Raw genomic sequence first — 17949 nt, forward strand, 5'->3', positions numbered from 1 at the left:
TTGGCATTGTATTATAGGCTTGCTCCCCTGAGTTGAACACTGTTACAAATTTCTTGTGTATCCTCTGCATACTAAATCTATTATTTTATATATGTATATGTGTACATAAACATTTATACTTACATATTTTTAATACAAACAGTAGCATATGACACACACTGTTCTGCACCTTGATATTTTCAACTATTACTTCAGAGGTTTTCCGTATCACGAACACGTGGAGCCACATCATTATTTTTCCTGCTGAATAGTATTCCATCACACAGTGGAATCACAACTTCATTACACAATTTCCAATCAATGGACATTGGGATCTTAAAAAGGATTTAACCTACGTAATCTGTAAATTTTTAAAACATGAAAGGTCAGCTGAAATTGAGACTTAACACACAGATTCAAGACTGGTCTCCAGAATATCTTTTCACCAGGAGGGGGAACGCAAGAGGCAGGAGGAGAGGCGAAATGCTGGGAAATTTCCCTGGCCAATGGTGAAGTGGAAGGACCATCAGGAAATTACTGCCGGGTAGGAGTTCGCCCAGGGGCGCCCTAATGCTCTAGTAGGAGGCCATGCTCCAAGACCAGCTTTCCCTAGGCTGCGACTCTGGGTACTCAAGTGGGTCGGGGTCACAGTGCAATGATGCATGACCATCTCCAGCTTCCCGTGGGGACCCACGGCCCGGGCTGGGTCTGAACCCCCACGGCCTCCGGCTCACGCGCGAGGTGGGGCATACACGTGGTGACCTGCCCGGGGCCGGGTTCCCGGCTTCGGCTCCTCCTCCCTCCAGCTCTCGTTCGGCTTTCTGCAGTATCACGTGCAGCCGCGCCGGGTGCAGGATGGCGGCGGCCGCTGCAGCGGTGGGTATCAGGCTCCGAGACTGCTGCAGCCGGGGCGCTGTGCTCCTGCTCTTCTTTTCCCTATCCCCTCGGCCCCCGGCCGCCGCCGCCTGGCTACTGGGCCTGCGGCCCGAGGACACCGCCGGAGGCCGCGTGTCCCTAGAGGGGGGCACCCTGCGCGCCGCCGAAGGCACCAGCTTCCTCCTGCGCGTCTATTTCCAGCCCGGGCCCGCAGCGCCCGCGGCGCCGGTACCTGCACCCACCTTTTCCCCGGGGGAGAACAGCACCGGCGACTGGGCTCCACGGCTCGTGTTTATCGAGGAGCCTCCGGGAGGGAGTGGCGCGGCGCCCAGCGCTGTGCCCACGCGCCCCCCGGGGCCGCAGCGCTGCCGCGAGCAGAGCGACTGGGCATCGGACGTGGAGGTCCTGGGGCCCCTGCGCCCCGGAGGCGTGGCGGGCTCAGCCCTAGTCCAGGTGCGGGTGCGGGAACTCCGCAAGGGCGAGGCTGAGCGAGGCGGCGCGGGCGGTGGCGGGAAGCTCTTCTCCCTGTGCGCCTGGGACGGGCGCGCCTGGCACCACCACGGCGCCGCCGGCGGCTTCCTGCTGCGCGTCCGCCCGCGGTTGTACGGCCCCGGCGGGGACCTGCTGCCCCCCGCTTGGCTGCGGGCGCTTGGAGCACTCCTGCTGCTCGCCCTGTCTGCCCTGTTCAGCGGCCTACGCCTGAGCCTGCTCTCGCTGGACCCGGTGGAGTTACGGGTGCTGCGGAACAGCGGCTCGGCCGCCGAGCAGGAGCAGGCGCGCCGAGTGCAGGCCGTGCGCGGCAGGGGGACCCATCTGCTCTGCACCCTGCTCCTGGGCCAAGCCGGAGCCAACGCGGCCCTGGCGGGCTGGCTGTACGCCTCGCTGCCGCCGGGGGTCGGGGGCACGGGGGAGGACTACGGTGACGCGGGAATTCACTTCCCGTGGCTGCCGGCACTAGTGTGCACCGGCGCGGTGTTCCTGGGAGCCGAGATCTGCCCCTACTCAGTGTGTTCGCGGCACGGGCTGGCCATCGCCTCGCACAGCGTGTGCCTGACCCGGCTTCTGATGGCGGCCGCCTTCCCCGTGTGCTACCCACTGGGCCGCCTGCTCGACTGGGCGCTGCGCCAGGAGATCAGCACTTTCTACACGCGGGAGAAGCTGCTGGAGACGCTGCGAGCCGCGGACCCTTACAGCGACCTGGTCAAAGAGGAGCTCAACATCATCCAGGGCGCCCTGGAGCTGCGCACCAAAGTGGTGGAGGAGGTGCTGACCCCACTCGGGGACTGCTTCATGCTGCGCTCCGACGCGGTGCTGGATTTCGCTACAGTCTCCGAGATCCTGCGCAGCGGCTACACGCGCATCCCCGTATACGAGGGCGACCAGCGGCACAACATTGTGGACATTCTGTTTGTCAAGGACTTGGCCTTCGTGGACCCCGACGACTGCACGCCGCTCCTCACCGTCACCCGCTTCTACAACCGGCCCCTGCACTGTGTCTTCAACGATACCCGGCTGGACACAGTGCTGGAGGAATTTAAGAAGGGTGAGCATGTGGTCTATCTCCTCCCTCCAATCCTCCCCCCTTTAAAAGTATTGGAGTGCTTGCGTGCTCAGTCGTGCCCGACTCGGTGCGACCCCCCATGGACCATAGCCTTTCGTAAACACGTGAGGCTTCAGGTACCCAGAGCAGCTTCTCTCCTACGGTACCAAAAACTCGAGGAAGGTCCTACCTCATGGCTCCCTGGGTCTTTTCATTGCACTTCTCCCTACCTTCCTTGAGGCTGATTGAGTCCCTGCCTCTTCCCCTTTATGTGGTTCACACGATTCACTGCATGCCTCATTCATTCCATTCCAGTATTTTTTCAGGGCCCACCAATTGTCAGGTATTGTGCAGGTAGGACTCAGGGGCTAATCCCTGGGGGACACTGCATAGCTCCCCATTGCAGGAGAAACTTCTTAAGGTTCCTGTAACAAGTAGTCTTTGCCTTAAACTCTACACTCTGGGTGGAAGTTCGCCATTTCCAATTCCAGAGCAAACTCCATTGCTGGACAGCTCCAGCAGCTGACAATGTATTTCTTACTAGGAACAGAAATTTATGTCTCCAGAGCTTCTTTCTGGGTCCTAGTTTTGCCCTTTGAATCACATAGCGCAAGCCCCAGGCATCTTAGCTATTCTTCTCCCGTATTGATCTTTCCATCAGCTATGTCTTGGACACAGACCAAGTACCTAGGTTGGAGATTAAAAGTTAACTAAGGCAGTGACATCCTTGGACTTCTGGAAACTGTGGTCTCATGAAGTAAATTAAAGTAGATCTAGATCTGAGGAAATATTCTGGTAAAGGAAACCACTAAAAAAACTTGCATATCCAAATGAATGGGGTTTCCTTCAGAGCAGTCACATCCCCTGCCCTTGTTGTCATGCCTGTAACATGTTTACTATATATCTGGGGTTTGCCTTCGGAAACTGTCTTCTGAGGTTGAGAATGATTCACTCCAGAAAAATCAGCCTGGAAGCTTTAGGGCTGATCCTCTTGACATTACAGTTTGGTCCCCCTAGATAACCAGAGTTGACCCAGAAGGACCCTGGTTGTTTTTGAAAGTCAAATCTACCTTCATGAGTCACCACTGAGAGCTTTCAGAAGACCATCTCACAGACCCTTAAAGCAATTCAAGAAATGATTTAAAACAGTGACACAGTTAGAATAAGTGTAGAACCTCCCAGAATTTTGAAAGAGGCATTCATCTATACATATGAGTTGGCATGTTTATTGAAAACAAAGCAAAGCAAAAAACTAATCCCTTGACTTTAGAATCTGGTTGCAAATGTAGCTCCCTGTGGCTAGAAAAATCTCACTTGACTGCGTGTTTTTGATATATTTTTCTGTTTGTCAAAAATTCAGTCTCATTACCTATTTTATCAGCACAGGTATTCTTTGTATATGAAGAATTTGTATATGAAGAATTTGCACTCAGAGAATAATCTGTGGTCTTCCTCCTGCCACAATATTTTTAAACAAGTAAAATTGTATTGAATATCAAAACATAACCTGAGAAGGAGGAAAAAGTCAAAAAAGCTACTTTTGATCTCAGATTTGGAGAGAGAACAATCCTACATTTTGTGTTGATCATGAGAAGGAAAAGGAAATATACATGTATTGCAGCTGTTTTAACCCAATCTGGGCTACTATCTCACCCTCTTCTGTCTCCCCCAAGTCCTTCCATGACTCAATCCCACTGCACTTGGAGGTTCATCCATCCAGTCTTAGCATTTTTCAGACATTTTGTGTACCCTCCAGAACACAGTCTTGGTTCTGGGCATAAAAGTTATGAAAATTTGTATTAGTTTACTAGGGTTGCCATAACAAAATACCATAGACTGAGTGGCTTAAACAACAGAAATTTATTATCTCATAGTTCTGGAGGCTGAAAGTGCAAGATTAAGGTGTCTTCAAGCTTGATTTCTTCTGAAGTCACTGTTCTTGGCTCGCAGATGGCAGCCTTCTTGCTGTGCCCTTACAGAGTGGCTGCTCAGTGTGTGTGTGTATGCTCATCCCTGGAGTCTCTGTGTGTGTGTGAATCTCTTCTTATAAGGACACCAGTCAGATTGGATTAAGGCTCACCCTTGTTGTTGTTGTTGTTTGGTCACTAAGTCGTGTCCAATTCTTTTGCAACCCCATCAACTGTAGTCCACCAGGCTCCTGCATAGGATTTTCCAGAAAAGAATACTGGAGTGGGTTGCTATTTCTTGCTCCACAGGATCTTCCCAGCCCAGGAATTGAACTCTCATCTCTTGAATTGGCAAGGAGATTCTTCACCACTGAGCCACCTGGGAAGCCCTAGTTCAATTCAGTTCAGTTGCTCAGTCGTATCCAACTCTTTGCGACCCCATGAACTGCAGTACGCCAGGCCTCCCTGTCCATCACCAACTCCCAGAGTTCACTCAGACTCACGGCCATCGAGTCAGTGATGCCATCCAGCCATTTTCATCCTCTGTCATCCCCTTCTCCTCCTGCCCCCAATCCCTCCCAGCATCAGAGTCTTTTCCAATGAGTCAACTCTTCTCATGAGGTGGCCAAAGTATCGGAGCTTCAGCTTCAGCATCAGTCCTTCCAAAGAACACCCAGGACTGATCTCCTTTAGGATGGACTGGGAAGCCCTAAGGCTCACCCTATTGGCCCCTTTTTAATTTAACCACCTCTTACATGTGACTGGGCTTCCCTGGTGACTCAGATGGTAAAGAATCCACCTGCCAATGCAGGAGACATGGGTTCAATCCCAGGGTCAGGAAGATTCCCTGAAGAAGGGAATGGCAACCCACTCTAGTATTCTTGCCTGGAGAATTCCATGGACAGAGGAGCCTGGCAGATCTATGGGCTCTCAAAGAATCAGACATGACTGAGCAACTTTCACTTTCTACATGTGATGGCCAAGGTAGTGTTCATTGTCATGCACTGCTAGACAAGACTTTTTTTTATTGAGGCACAGTTGATATACAATATTATATAAGTTTCAGGCATATAACATAGTGATTCACAATTCTTAGAGATTACATTCCATTTATAGTAATTGTAAAATATTGGCTATAGTCCTTGTTTTGGACTATATATCCTTGTAGCTTATTTATTTTATACATAATAGTTTGTACCTGTTAGTCCCCTACCCCTATGGGGCCCCCTCTCTCTTTTTTCTCCCCACTGCTCCGTATCTATAAGTCTTGTTTCTTTTTGTTATATTCACTACTTTGTTTTATTTTTTAGATTCCACATATAAGTGATATCATACAGCATTTGCCTTTCTCTGCCAGACAACATTTTTAATGAAATTCCTGGGAACTCATTTCTTCATTAATTATTTACTGGGCATCTATATAGAGCTAGGGAACAAGGGAGACAATAAGATTGCCCTAAGAATGGTAACAATCTCCAAGGGAGGCAGTCTCCTGAAGCAGAAATTGTGCCTTTCTAACCACTGTATCTCTGGCACCTTGCACTGTGCCTTGCACATAGTAGGTTGCTCGAAAAAGTCAGAATTGATCAGATATGAGTCTTGCTGCAGAATTTCTAAATCTGGTCTTAAAAAGGCCTGGTAGTGTTCTATCAGCAAGTGGTTAGTTTGCAATTAGGTAGATCTCCAAAAAGAAGCAAGTAGTTACACCAAGGAAAATATTTCCATGCCCCCTTAGAACCTCCCTCCTTCCTCAAAGTGTGGTCCATGAACCAGAATCATGGGCCTCACCTGGGACCTTTTTAGAAATGCAGATTTTCATGCCTCACTCCAAATCCATTGAATAAAAATCTGCATTTTAGCACATCCTCAAGAGACTCACGTGTACATTAAATTTTGAGAATCATTGCCTTATGAGGAGCTTATTAACAATGATTGGTAGATTAACTTAGAATAGAATAAATATAAGGTATAATTATTAAGGTAGGTGTTCTCTGACTCCAAGCCATCTAATACAGTGGTAATTTTTTATAAGACTTATGTCTCCATCATAGGTTAGGAGAGGAAAACTGAATTGAACTATCTTTCTTTACCTTTAAAAATAACATTTTAGTCAAGTCATAACAGCCCTTCCATTTCTCTCACTCCCTTGTACCTCAAGTAATTTAACCGCCTAAACAAACCCCTTAGGAGGTAGGAGAGGAAAATGGCCATTTTAATAGGAACAACGGTTACCATTGAGTGACAGCTCTGCTAGGCACCACACCGAGCTCTTTATATACTCAGAACAACCCTCCTGGGTAAGAATTATTAACTCCATTTTACAGATGAAGAAACTAGAGCTCAGACTGATTACATGACTTGCTCAACTTTCCAGAGCTAATAATTGCCTGAATCATGATTTGAACCAGATCGAAGGACCGGAAAGGCTATTTTTTCCCCACCACATGTCTTATTCCACTTCCCATCCCAAAACTCCTGCCATCCAAAGAGTTCAAAGCTGGTCTTTCAATTCAGACTTGCTGCCCGTGACTGATTCACCTCCTGTTTCTGCAGGTTGGAAATGTAGCTTTTTATAATTACATTAATTGTTAATATGCATTTTACAAAAAATTTCTACCTCTCTTATCTGTAAAACAACTCTCTGGGTGTAGGTGAGGACCATAAGAATCAGAAGAGTTACTTGCTCTGCCTAAGATCATCACTCACCTGGTTGGTATATTCCAAGGCCCAGATTCAAGTCTGGGTCTTGTAACTCCAAAGCTCATATCCATTTAAGATTTTCTCTATATATTTCTTAGGAGCTCCAAGTCTTTAGAAGTGGGGGAAAGAAAAGCAAGCATGCTAGCTTTACAAAAAGGAACAATATTTCTCCCCACTAGACTGTGAATTCCTTGAGGGCAGAGAATGAATCTTACTTACTCTATGTGCTCAGAACAATCACAGTGGCCCTCATGACTACTTCTTCTTGTTGTTTAGTCACTAAGTCATATCTGATTCTGTGTGACCCCATGGACTATAGCCAGCTAGGCTCCTCTGTCCATGGAATTCTCCAGGCAAGAATACTGGAGTGGATTGCCATTTCCTTCTCCAGGGGATCTTCCCAACCCAGAGATCGAACACACATCTCCTGCGTTGGCAGGCAAATTCTTTACTGCTGAGCCACCAGGAAAGTCCTGGCCATCATGTCAAGAGATTGAATTAATATTTATTGAATAAATGATCTTAAATGGCTGATTTCAATTTTATTTCTGTGTTTGAGTGAGGTGAACTTTAAGTACAGAATAATTAGTGTGGTTCCATTGACCATGACCAATCTTTCCTCTTCCCGGGTTCTCGACCCCAGTTAGTGGCACCACTGTGCCCACAGGCTACCAGGCTAGAAATTCTCTCCTTCCCCCTACCCTCATCCTATTAATCACTGTCTGCCACAGTGATTTCAGGCTGCCACAACAGATGTCAAATTGAATGGCTTAAACAACAGAAATTTATTTTCTCACTTTTCTGGAGGCGAGAAGTTCAAGATCAAGGTTCCAGCTGATTTGGTCTCTGATAAGAGCTGTCTTCCTGGCTTGCCGACAGCTACCTTCTCACTGTGTCCTCACGTGGCCTTTCCTTAGTGCACACGCACAGGGAGACAGAGAAACAGCCCCGGTCTCTCTTCTTCTCATGAAATTACCAATCCTTTTGGATTAGAACCCCACCCTTCTGATCTCACTGAACCTGAGAGGCCCACTGGGGGTTGGGGCTTCAACATGTCAATTTGGAAGGGGAAAGGACATAAGCATTCAGTCCATAATAATCGCCAAAGTCAGCCCCATATTTGAACAAAGTCTGCAAAAAAGTTTGCTAATATTGCATATTTCTTTTATTGAATACCTATGCATAACTTAGTCCACTATTTATTCTGCTTAGGTTATTCTTTAATTTTATTCAATAAATAATATTGTGTAGGCACAGTGGAGATACTACCAACAGGGACCCTGTCTGAATGGAGCTTTCATACTAATACAAGAGACAGAAATTAAACAAATGAGATAGGAATTAAGAGCATAAGCTTTGGTACCAAACCCCACTGGGTTGCATCCTGGCCTTGGGCAATTTATTTAACTCTTTGCTTCATTAGCTGTAAAATAAGGGTAATAATAGGATTATTTTTTACTCTATTTTTTTATTGAAGGATAATTGCTTTACAGAATTTTGTTTTCTGTCAAACCTCAACATGAATCAGCCATGAAGTAAAGTGGCTTAGTCGTGTCTGATTCTTAGCGACCCCATGGACTGTAGCCTACTGGGCTCCTCCATCCATGGGATTTTCCAGGCAAGAATACTGGAGTGGGGTGCCATTTCCTTCTCCAGGGAAACTTCCTGACCCAGGGATCGAACCCGGGTCTCCTGCATTGTAGGCAGACGCTTTATTGCCTGAGCCACAAGGGACGCCTCATAGGTATACATATATCCCCTCCCTTTTGAACCTCCCTCCCATCTCCCTCCCCATCCCATCCCTTTAGGTTGATACAGAGCGCCTGTTTGAGTCAGGATTATTTGAAATATTAAGACAATATTGCAGCAGCAGCAAGACAATATTGCATAATACAGCTTTTTTAGTAACTGTCATATAATAAGTGCTAAATAAATGTTAGCTCTGATTACTAAATATAAACACAAATCTATTACATACTCATTTGTGCAAATGCCTCCTGAGAAGTTCTACATCCTCCAATTTCTTTTCCACCTTCAAATCCATCCTCTCCGGAGCCAATAAATAATGCCTGGTGTCATCATCCTCTGCTTCAAACACTTCTGCAGTCCTCCGCACTGCCTGCAGGATGAGGTCTAAGCTGTGCCCTTAGGACCTGCTCCCAGCCCTCCCCTGCAGACTCATCACTCCCACAGCTTTATGCTCCAGCAAGGCCAAACTTCACGGCCACACTGCTATTTCTTGCCTTTGTCCCTTTACTCATGCTGTCCTCTTTGAGAGAAACATGCATCACCCGACTAGTCCCTACTCCAGGCAAACATACTGGAGTGGGTTGCCATTTCCTACTCCAGGAGATCTTCCCGACCCAGGGATCAAACCCTGGTCTCCTGCATTGCAGGCAGATTCTTCACCATGTAAGCCACCAGGGAAGCCCAATTCCTACTCTAGCCCCTCCTTTAACACATAGCACAAGGGCCACCTCCTCTGCGAAACTTCTCCTGTAAACCTCAGATTTGGCCAACTTAATTCTTCAATATCTCCATTATTGAACTAACGGGGTATTATTAGTGTCTGTTGAAAAGTGCCACCCATCCATATAAAGAACATCTGGAGGGCAGAGGCTGTCATATCTACCTTTGTAGCTGTAGCACCTAACAATGGATATGACACAGTAAGTTTTCAATAAGTCTTTATTGAATGACTGAATGAATGACTGGAAGGAGTTAAACTTCAATATAATGGAAGGGATCTGCAGAGCTCTAGTAAATGAATCATTCATTATCTTCAGTCCAGTCACTTTGGACCATGCAGAAGGACAAAGTCAAAGTTTAAATGTTAGGGGAAAAGTGTTATGTATTTGTTTCTTTGAACTTCCCTGGTGGCTCAGTGGTAAAAGAATGTACCTGCAATGCAGGAGCCGGATTCAATCCCTGGGTTGGGAAGATCCCCTGATGGAGGGTGTGGCAACCCACTCCAGTACTCTTGCCTGGAGAAATCCATGGACCAGAGGAGCCTCATGGCTACACTCCATAGGGTTGCACTGTCAGACATGACTGAAGCGACTAAGCAGCAGCAGCATTTTGTTTCTTTGCTTCTTTAGGTAACAATTTTTTAGCCCTTCCCAAACACTGCGCTAAGAGTTGGGTATATGAGACACAATCCCTCCTCTCAAGGAGCCTTCAGCCTAATGGGAAAATAGCTTTCCCCTTTGAAAAGCTAGAAGGCAGCCTGAACTGGTCTTTCCCCCCAACTTCCTACAATGTTACATTTCACAAGTCATAGCTTAGCATGTAAGTTATGTGGATAAGACAGACCTGTACATAAATCGTTAAAGCAAATGTGAAAGTGAAATTCGCTCAGTCAAGTTCGACTCTTTACAACCTCATACACTATACAGTCCATGGAATTCTCCAGGCCAGAATTCTGAACTGGATAGTCATTCTCTTCTCCAGGAGATATTCCCAACCCAGGGATTGAACCCAGGTCTCCCACATTGCAGGTGGCTTCTTTACCAGCTGAGCCACCAGAGAAAGCAAAAATGAAATAATAGAAATACTAATGTGCAATGAGACTATGGAGAAGACAGTGATTATGATAGGGTTATTTTGCTTTTACAAAACTTTTACTAAAGTTTTAAGTTTCTATACTTATTCACTCTAGAAAATTGAAAACTGTAGAACAAAGTATGAAAATCACCAGAAGATAATCATTCTACTGTCCTGAAATAATAACTTTTAATATTTTGTCATGATAAAAATATGTCGCATGCAATAACAACATTAATCAAATTCTTAAATAGGAAAAAAAGAAAAACCCTCTGGTCTTACCTTCTTCCAGAGATCAAATATCTCATTCTAATCCAAAGAGTGATTTTTTGATGAGGTGGTATTATTTTCACAGTAGTCTCCTTGAGTTGAGTTCTATAATTTGGAAACACTAATTCATAAAACACAGCCCTAGAAATTTATTGAACTTAATTTCTAAAATTTACTCTTATATTTATTGGATTGTTTTAGGAGAAAACTAATCTTGTATAGATAACACAGGGAAGGAAAAAAGCTTTGTTCCAAAGTTGAAGGCCTCTGGGTACTATAGCTCCAGTATCTAACTTGGTTAAACAATATAGCTCTGTCTTCCTAAACAAAAGACGGCAAAATCCATGTAATGTTGGGTTCCTCGATCTGTAGGCAAGCATAGCCATCTAAAATTATGTAAATGGCCTATTGCTGTTTTCAAACTCGGCCTTTGTTCATTGATTGATTCATTCATTCATTCAATTAATATTTATTGAATTCCTGCTTTGGGCCAGGCACCTGAGTGGGACTTGGGAATATAGACGTGAACAAGAAAGACATTGAGCTGCAATTATGGGGCTGAAAAAGGTCCACTTCAATTTTTGGTCTACTGCATGTGATTTGTTCCCTAAAGTACATCCAACCAGCCAGTAAGTACTTCTGGCACAGACACACAGTGTAACATTTTCACTGGGGAATAATCTGAAAAGTCAGTGTTCTGCGTCATCACTCCAAATTCTATTGTGAGCTATTTTAGCAGAAAGAATAGTCACCCCACTGTTTAATTCTATAAAAAGCTGCCAAAACATTAATGCTCCTTTCTTTGTCTTCTATAAAAGAAAATAAAAAGTTATTTCACTCAAAGTTATATTTCACTGATATAATTAGAGGTAATATGCTTAAAATGTGTTAAACATTGCTATATAATAATTAGTAAAACTTAGAATAAGATGTTTACCTTCTAAACAATAATTAGAGTAACAGTAAACAAAGCATAGTCCATCATATCCAGGGAGGAAGAACAAAAGAAAAGAAGGAAAAGTGAAAATAATTAATTATACAAGGTGCTAAACTTGCTGATTTATATTTCTTTCTTTACAACTTTTCATTATGATTGTTTTAATATTTTTATGCAGTAGTCTTCTTTTTGGAGAAGGCAATGGCAACCCACTCCAGTACTCTAGCCAGGAAAATCCCAAGGACGGAGGAGCCTGGTAGGCTGCAGTCCATCCATGGGGTCGCTAAGAGTCCGAACGACTGAGCGATTTCACTTTCTCTTTTCACTTTCGTGCATTGGAGAAGGAAATGGCAACCCACCCCAGTGTTCTTGCCTGGAGAATCCCAGGAACGGCGGAGCCTGGTGGGCTGCCATCTATGGGGTCACACAGAGTCAGACACGACTGAAGTGACTTAGCAGCAGCAGTCTTCTTTTTTTCTTAGCCTAGCAGTAGATATACCAGGTAACAAGAGAATCTGAACTGAAAGGAGCACTGAAAGACCTGAGAGAGAGTCTAATTCACACTTTTTTTTTTTAGATTTACTTATCCTTTCTAGGATATAACAGCCTTTGTTATCAGACCCTGTTTATATCTAATCTAAACCCCACAGACTGCGGTCAAATTCTGTTTCCTCTTTTTATCATGTTTTGTGGGTCCTCTTTTACTTGGAGGACATAGTAGCTTGCCTTGATTCTATTTTTTAACAACCAGATAGACTTAGTCATGTTTCTGGCTCCCTTAAAGCATTTGATGTCTCAGGGAAGGGGTTCTGTAGATTTTTCTATTGTTGTTCAGCCACTGAATCATGTCCAACTCTTTGCAACCCCATGAACTGCAGCACACCAGGCTTCCCTTTCCTTCACTATCTTCCGGAGTTAGTTCAAACTCATGTCCATTGAATCGGTGATGCTATCTCACCATCTCAACCTCTGTTGTCCCCTTATCCTTTTGGCTTCAATCTTTCCCAGCATCAGGGTCTTTTCCAAAGAGTCAGTTCTTCACATCAGGTGGCCAAAGTATTGGAGTTTCAGCTTCAGCATCAGTCATTCCAATGAATACTCAGGACTGATTTCCTTTAGGATTGACTGGTTTGATCTACTTGCAGTCCAAAGTACTCTCAAGAGTCTTCTCCAGCACCACAATTCAAAAGCATCAGTTCCTCCGTGTTCAGCCTTCTTTATGGTCCAACTTTCACATCCATGCATAACTACTGGAAAAACCAAAGCTCTGACTATGCAGACCTTTGTTGGCAAAGTGATATCTCTGCTTTTTAATACAACTGTCTAAGTCTATCACTCAGTTGGTAAAGAATCTGCCTGCAATGTGGGAGACCTGGGTTCAGTCCCTGAGTTGGGAATATCCTCTGGAGAAGGGAAAGGCTACCCATGCCAGTATTCTGGCCTGGAGAATTCCATGCGCTGTATAGTCCATGGGGTCACAAAGAGTTGGACACGACTGAGCTTTCACTTTTTTTTCACTATTTTTTTCACTTTCATTTTTTCAGGTCTGTCACAGCTTTCCTTCCAAGGAGCAAGCGTCTTTTAATTTCATGGCTGCAGTCACTGCCCATAGTGATCGTGAAGCCCAAGAAAACTAAAATCTGTCACTGTTTCCACTTTTTCCCCTTCTATTTGCCATGAAATGATGGGATCAGATGCCATGATCTTAGTTTTTTAGTGGTGATTAGATTTTTCTAGTACTCATAAACTATTTTACCTCTATGCCCATATTTAGAGATTCCTGGACCTTTAGTAACAATTTCAATCCTCTATTTCCTGCTGTCTATTCCTTTCCAAACTAGATTCTTCTCAATTCTTCCTTCCATTCTTCCCTTTCTCCCTTCCTTCCTTCCATGTGACATTATTCTCTGTGAGGCCTCTAGTCTTCTTGGTGCTTGCAATCAAGTAAGGAGATACACACTAATAATAAACAATTACAAAGGAAGACAAGTTATTTGAAGGAAAAGTATAGGGAGCTCTGAGAGCATATAATAGGGGGTCCTAACCTGGTCTTACAGGTTAGGATAAACTACCCCCTCCCCAAGTGATATTTGTGCTGAATCCTAAAGGGTGGAGAGGAGTTCACCAGAGCTTTCCAGGAGAAGGGAACAGACATGCAAAGGCTCTGAGGAAAGAGGGCCAAGTGGGTGTCCTGCAGGGTTCCTGGGCCATTTGACACCCAGTGGGGAAAGTGCCACCTCTACCAACCAGTCTTCTTTCTATCGATGTTATCAGAATGCTTAGCTACCAGGGCTCTGGGAGGTGGATTTGAATATAAATATCCAAGAGCATGAAAAGAGGAAGGACTCTGATGGAAATGATACAGAGCAGCCTGGGGTACAGACAAGGGCATCCAGACAACATCTATGGGTGATGGGGGGCCGAGGAGGGTTGGCTGCTAGGGAGAACTGATTCCCTGGAAGGATTTGGGAAAACTTCTCTGAGGAAGTGAATGAAGAGGGACTCTGATAAGCAGTTATAAAGGGAAAGAACATTTTAGCTGAGGCAGGAGCTTGAGCGAGAAAAGGAAAGGGAGCCGAGAGGACCTTCAAAAGCTGTTAAAGCCGTGATTATATTGTTCCTTTTCTTCCAGCAAAATGGGAAACTAGGCAGATCGAGACGTTTGTCAAACATAATTTATGTTCTCTCCAAGCGCCAAAACTGTATATGTTAACCATTTTTGGTGGTGATATTTCTAAAATGTTTTAAGCCCGTTTCTGCCTGCCTTAATAAAGGATCCTAAATATAACAACCTTTTCTTGATGACGCATGATCATGGTCATGAGAGTGTAGTTATTTTATGCTGCATTATAAATCAGTTCTCTGCTCTTTCATTTTTCTCTGTCCTCTGGCTATCAGCTGCTAGTAGTTTTTGAGTCAGCCTCAAGCAAAGCCCTGTCCCCACCTCGCTCATCACAAAATCATTCTATTTAACTGAGAAACCAAGTAAATACATGGGTTGGGAATCATATGCCTGATGTACAATAGGCTTCAATAAATATTTGTTGAATAAATGATTAATTAGGCTTGGACTGGGAGTCTCAGGTATGGGGTTGGTGTACAGACCTAGAATAGTTCCTCCTGGGACCAGACTCAAAACCATGCGAAGTCACCTCCAGATAATGGGTGGTTACGCTGCTATTTTTGTAGTGTTGCTTAGCAAGAACAGACTGCCAACCAGCTTAGAGTCTAGTGACTAACAACTATTTTCTTCATGCCCTAGTGATGCTGGTTACCATGGTGTTCTGGGTGACATGGCTGGCTTTTTTTATAATTGCCTTTTAGTGGCTCGAGAAGTTTTTTTGTGATAAATGCATTGATTATTTCTGATGAAGTAGGGCAGGATTACTACAAAGTACAGACTTTTTAAAAAAAACTAGAAAAAGGGACTGTTTTGCTTTTCCAGATTAAGGTAGTTGCTGCGGGACTGGTAGGATATTTTTTGTGTTGCTCTTCCTGATTTGATAGAAAGTAATTTGATTTGATTGTATAAATTTTTTTTAAAGTCTAGCTTGTGTCAAGGTAATATTTCTTATCTTATTCTTTAATATTAAAATATAAAACTTAGGAGTTCAAGCTCCTTTGTAAACTTAAGAGGCTATAATTATTGGCACTGTTAAAATTTTGGTATGTCATATATCATCATACCAGAGGAGGACATGACAACCCACTCCAGTATTCTTGCCTGAAGAATCCCCATGGACAGAGGAGCCTGACAAGCTAGAGTCCATGGGGTTGCAAAGAGTCGGACATGACTAAGTGATTAAGCAAAGCACATCTCATGACAAAGAAGCACCCTGTTAAGCCAAACTGGTTTTGTGGCCCAGGACTGTTTAGTATAGAATTTTAGAGCATGAAAAATGACCTTGGAGATCACCTGAACCCATCCTTTAATTTCTTTGTAATTTTTATTTATTTATTTTGGCTGTGCTGACTCTTGCAATGTGTAGGCTTCTCATTTCAGTGGCTTCTCTTGTTGGGGAACACTGGCTTTAGGCATGTGCACTTCAGTAGCTATGGCTCACAGGCTCTAGAATGGGGGCTCAGCAGTTGTGGCGTAAGGGCTTAGTTGTTGCAAGGCATGTGGAATCTTCCCAGACCAGGGCTTGAGCCTGTATCCCCTGCATTGGCAGGAGGATCTTATCAACTGCACTACCAGGTAAATCCCCCCGTCCTTTAATTTTAAGGCAGAGAAAGCTGAGGCCCAGAAAAGACAAATTATAAAAATAGCGATGATAATCCCTTATAGTTGCAAAGCATTTACATTTGCAAAGATCTTTTCAAACAGTAATTCATTTTGTGTTCACCATGCATGTGAAGTCAGTAGAATTTATCCCCATTTTGTTGAAGAGGCACATGGGATCTGGAGACACAAGTGTCCTGTTCAGTGTTAATGACTGAGGCAGAACCAGAAGCCACATCTGTGATTCGCTGTCTCAGACCACGGAGCCACAGCCAGACATAGTCACAGGAACCTGGGCCCCACTCTTCTGTTTACTAGCTGTGTGACTAGGGCAGGTCACTCCACCACTCCAAATGAGGCTTACCTTCCTTCTTAAAATGACAATATTTTAAAAACGATCCTACATTGTAAGATTAACATGAAGGCTAAAGATTATGCTTATATAGTACTTAAGACACTCCCCCACTTGCCTTTCACCTCACTGATCTACCTAAATGAATTCTATCTAGTTAGTTATTTTGTGTAACAAGTGCTTTCCCTGATTCAGCCCATATGGAAGTCATTGTATACAATAAGAAAATAAGAATGACAGCTGTTTACCTTGGATAGGGCCCAGAGACCAAATTAATTGTGGAAATTTCCTTGCATTTCTTTTATCCTGTCATCAGTTAGGTTTCCTTCTGTATCACTGTGACCTTCCTCAGGCACAGTAAATAAAAAAACATAATCTACAAACAAATATCATACCAGATCAATGAAAGCTCTTAAAGCTGCAGTTCAGTTCAGTTCAGTTCAGTCACTCAGTCGTGTCCAACTCTTTGCAACCCCATGGACCACAGCATGCCGGGCTTCCCTGAGCTTACTCAAACTCATGTCCATCGAGTCGGTGATGCCATCCAACCATCTCATCCTCTGTCATCCCCTTCTCCTCCCGCCTTCAATCTTTCCCAGCATAAGGGTCTTTTCAAATGAGTCAGTTCTTCACATCAGGTGGCCAAAGTATTGGAGCTTCAGCTTCAGCATCAGTCTTTCCAATGAATATTCAGAACTGATTTTCTTTAGGATGGACTGGTTGGATCTCCTTGCAGTCCAAGAGACTCTCGAGAGTCTTCTTCAAAACCACAGTTCAAAAGCCTCAATTCTTTGGCACAACATATTTTGATAGAGTTAGTGGGAAAGAAGGCAACGTATATACCCCAAGCCATGGAGGCCTCTAATGACAGGAAGAAGAGTTCAGAAATGATCTTCCCCGGTTACCTGTCCATGTTACTGAGATGGGGAATAACCTCATGAATGTAGTGTTTGGGGGCAGTCAATCTGTTTTTACTGGATAGGATTGATTACAGCAGAAAAAAACCAACAGGAGAACAGGGTAGGATATTGGTGCAATTCTCCAAGATACAATGAGAGTATGGAAATTAACTATATACTTGCAGTTGGAAAGAGGGAAATATGAGGCTTCATTGCCTTCTGGACACTCCTGCTTAGTCTCCTTTTCTGTTCCTCCTATTTAATATTCACTGATACATTGTCAGCACTTGGGACAGGACCTACCCCTATCAGACACTCAAATATCTGTTGCTTGAATGTTGCATTTCTATAACCTCTGAATGTTGGGAGTGCACAGGGCTGAGAAATAAATCTCTTTGTCTTCTCTTACTCCCTCTGTTTATTTCATTCATTCTCCCAAAGATTACCAACCTAAACCAGACTTAAATTTCTAACTGACATTTGACATCTCCACTTGGAGGCTTAAAAGGCATCTCAAACTTCAGACTATCCAGAATTGAACTTCTGCTCTCTTTGCTAAATCTACACCTTGCACAATATGCCCCAACTCCCTAAATTGCAGTTCCATTCTTCTAGATTTTCAGACCCAAACTTCTTTGTCTCTTTTGCCACACATCCAGTCCCTCATATGGGTTCTGCTTTCAACATATATAGAGAATCTGTCTACATCTCACTACCTCCAATA

At 44.3% G+C, this 17949-nt stretch overlaps 1 protein-coding gene across 2 annotated transcripts in view; it reads left to right on the forward strand.

Moving 5' to 3' along the window:
- Window positions 1–253: 253 nt before the first annotated feature.
- Window positions 254–17949, forward strand: part of CNNM1 (cyclin and CBS domain divalent metal cation transport mediator 1) — a 69503-nt gene continuing 51807 nt past the window's right edge. The window contains exon 1 of one of the 2 annotated variants that reach the window (XM_025273959.3): window positions 254–2398. In XM_025273959.3, the coding sequence (XP_025129744.2) occupies window positions 835–2398 (1564 nt within the window). In that variant the 5' untranslated portion in view covers window positions 254–834. The remainder of the gene's footprint in view (window positions 2399–17949) is intronic. The other variant, XM_044934948.2, reaches the window with a different exon arrangement.

This window comes from Bubalus bubalis, chromosome 23 (assembly GCF_019923935.1).
Source record: "Bubalus bubalis isolate 160015118507 breed Murrah chromosome 23, NDDB_SH_1, whole genome shotgun sequence".
NCBI lineage: Eukaryota > Metazoa > Chordata > Mammalia > Artiodactyla > Bovidae > Bubalus > Bubalus bubalis.